General features: G+C 37.8%; 1 protein-coding gene across 1 annotated transcript in view; it reads right to left on the bottom strand.

Moving 5' to 3' along the window:
* Positions 1-2,863, bottom strand: part of slc43a1b (solute carrier family 43 member 1b) — a gene marked incomplete in the record, with an annotated part of 17,319 nt that overhangs the window by 8,871 nt on the left and 5,585 nt on the right. Inside the window, 3 exon segments of the mRNA XM_035659467.1 lie at positions 146-288; positions 1,244-1,377; positions 2,441-2,533. Of these exon segments, the coding sequence (XP_035515360.1) occupies positions 146-288; positions 1,244-1,377; positions 2,441-2,533 (370 nt within the window).

Genomic DNA, 2,863 nt, shown 5'->3' on the forward strand with positions numbered 1-2,863 from the left:
CCAGCTCTACCCACTGAGCTAAGCAGGTCATATACTGCAGTGGTCTAAATGCTGCTTCACAGGTCTTTCCGCCATTAGAAGAGAAATCTGGTAGAAAGATCCATATTTGTTGTTTCATACAAACATAATAAATAATGTTCCTTACCCTGGGTTGTGCTCTGGCAGTCTGTCTGCCTGAGTTCTGGCTGCTTGGCTCCCATTGTGTCCTCCACGACGGTCATGTGAGTGACATATCTGTCACCAGTCATCTTGTCCTCTGTCACAACCCCACTCAGCTTCACCTTTTTACTGCCGAGTACAGACAGACATTGAATGTATAATAAGACATCTAAAATAAATAAAGGCCTTACCTAATGGTAATACAGACATCATCATCTCAAACACTGCAGTGGTGGAGGAGCATGGTCAGTAAATTTCATGTCAGTTTTGATATTTGGGAAAATATTGTCTGGTGGTGCCAGAGGAAAGGTCAGAGTGTCTCCAAAATCACAAGCATATATCCTTTGGTGAATATTCATTCCAACTTTCATGGCAACCTAGCTAGTATTTGTTTAGTTATCTTACTTGTTCCTGACACTTTCTGAAAGTCCAGCAGATGTCTCTTTTGTATTTGTTGAATGCAATCGACTATTTAACTAAGGAGTAATACAGTAATGTAATTACATTAATAATGTAATTACATTTTATATTAGGTATTAATGATATGTTATAATAAATTGCGATGCATCATCATCAGCAATTTTCTTTGGATTTAAATCAATTGATTTATATTATTAGAATGTGTGTCAGTTTTTGTAAGAAAAACAATATTTTGTCTAGATTATGTGAGTTTACATTTATATAAATATATATAATGTTTTTGCATTGCATTGAACAATAAAATAATATTTGTCTTTATAGTTTTTTATTGATGAAAACTCAATTGCATGCTGTTCACCCGTGTGGTGGACGTGACTTTATCATGCCTAAACAGTTAACACACACTAAAAACAACCCTGACTGAGGTTGTCATTATTCATGCATAAAGCGCTGGATGGCAGACTGACAACAACACAGTGTCTAGCATGAGTTGGGACTTGCAAGATAGTTCTTAATATTTATCCAATAATGAGAATTTCACACATTCTGTGTGTAGAAAAAGCTTTTCCAATATAATGAGTGTTTTAATAATAGTGTTATGGTCAAAGTCATTACTGGATTTTCCAGGGAGGATGACTGTGTGTACTGATTTGAGTGCACTGACGTGTATCTAATGTCCTCGGGCGCAGGGAAGGATTCAGCAGGCCAGTTTAGGAAGCAGTTGAGGAAGACCATGCAGGCCATCCCGGACCAAACCCACATGATGACCCGGAACGACACGCCAAGGTCGTAAATCAGCTGAGTGAGGAGTGGTGAGACAGGGAGGAAGACGGGTAAGGAGAGGGAGACACAAAGAGACAGATAGAGATGAATGAAAGAGATGACATGTTAAAAAGTATATCAGCATGTCCCTCTTTATTTCCCATTTCCCACATATTTTTTCACATTCCTCTCAGCTTTCAGCAATTACACAAACAGTTCATATCACTGTGCTCAGATAACGGGAGCACATCTAGGACGACCAACAGAGGTGACGATACAGCACAGATCTAGTGAATTTGACACATTTTTAGAGCTGTGTACCATGATATACAAGAGGGCTCTGCAGCTTCACTGATTATAAATTCAAGATGAAATCATAAAATCCAGCCCAATCATGTGCTCATAACGCATAAATGCAAACACTTTAGTGTTGTAAAATCATGCCGTCATTGTTGATATTAGTGACCACGTACTGCACGTAATTGTATGTTTCTTACAACGCTCATTTCTTAACAGAGATTTTATTTCAGATGCTGTTTCCAGGGCTACAGATATATAGATTAGCTCATAGCTTACTCTGCTGCAGCTATAGCCACATACCACAGCTGTATATGTGTACTGTCCCTGACAAATACATAAATAAATGAATATAACATGTATTTTCTTTATGTTATTAAAGCAACATTTTTTGCTGTTGGACTAGTCAATAATATTAGCGGCTTGCTATGTTTTGAGTTATTACACTTGCTTGTTGTTTGGCTGTGTTAGCAAAGTTTTTGATCATAAGTAATGTAATCAATGTACAGCTGCCCATATTTACCACAGTAAGATTGCAACTGGGGGTGTCAAATTGCACCAAATACCAAATCTTACATAATGCTGCTTTAAATATGGAACTATGATAAAATAAAAACAGAACAGAAAATCATGCAGATATTTTATGGCAAAAGTGCATAAGCAAGTTAATTTCAACAATCTCAAACAAGTATTTTCTTTGTGCTGATTATGATGTCTGAACACTAAATCTGTGCTTTGCCAGCAGTTAGCAGTAGCAAGTTGATTTGTACATACATGCGTGTGTGTGTGTGTGTGTGAGCACCTTGACACCAGGGAAGGTGACGGCTGACGAAGCGTAGGAGCCAATCATCAGGGAAAGGATGGTTGATCGAACATTCCCAAACATGTTAGGCAGCTGGATGAAAGAGAGAGAGTATGAATATATAAATGAACCATGCAACCGTCCTTATCAGTCAGCAGTAAAAACAAGACTAGGTAGTATGTGGTTGTGTGTTTGTATGATCAATGTGTTTCTGAAGATGTAAGTCAGGACTTTGTGTGTCTGTTCATTTTGAAAGAGAAAGGGCCAATGGGGAAAATCCAACAACTGCTGCAGTCCAACAAGCTCAGCACCGTGTAAAAACAAATGCTAAATGTTCAAATCAGCTATGTTTTGGTCCAATGAGCTTTGACGTATTTCAGGTATTTATATTAGGATTTAAAAAAAGCTGTTATGAGGACACTA

Source organism: Morone saxatilis, unplaced genomic scaffold, assembly GCF_004916995.1.
Source record: "Morone saxatilis isolate NCDOM2014 unplaced genomic scaffold, NCSU_SB_2.0 Contig17, whole genome shotgun sequence".
NCBI lineage: Eukaryota > Metazoa > Chordata > Actinopteri > Moronidae > Morone > Morone saxatilis.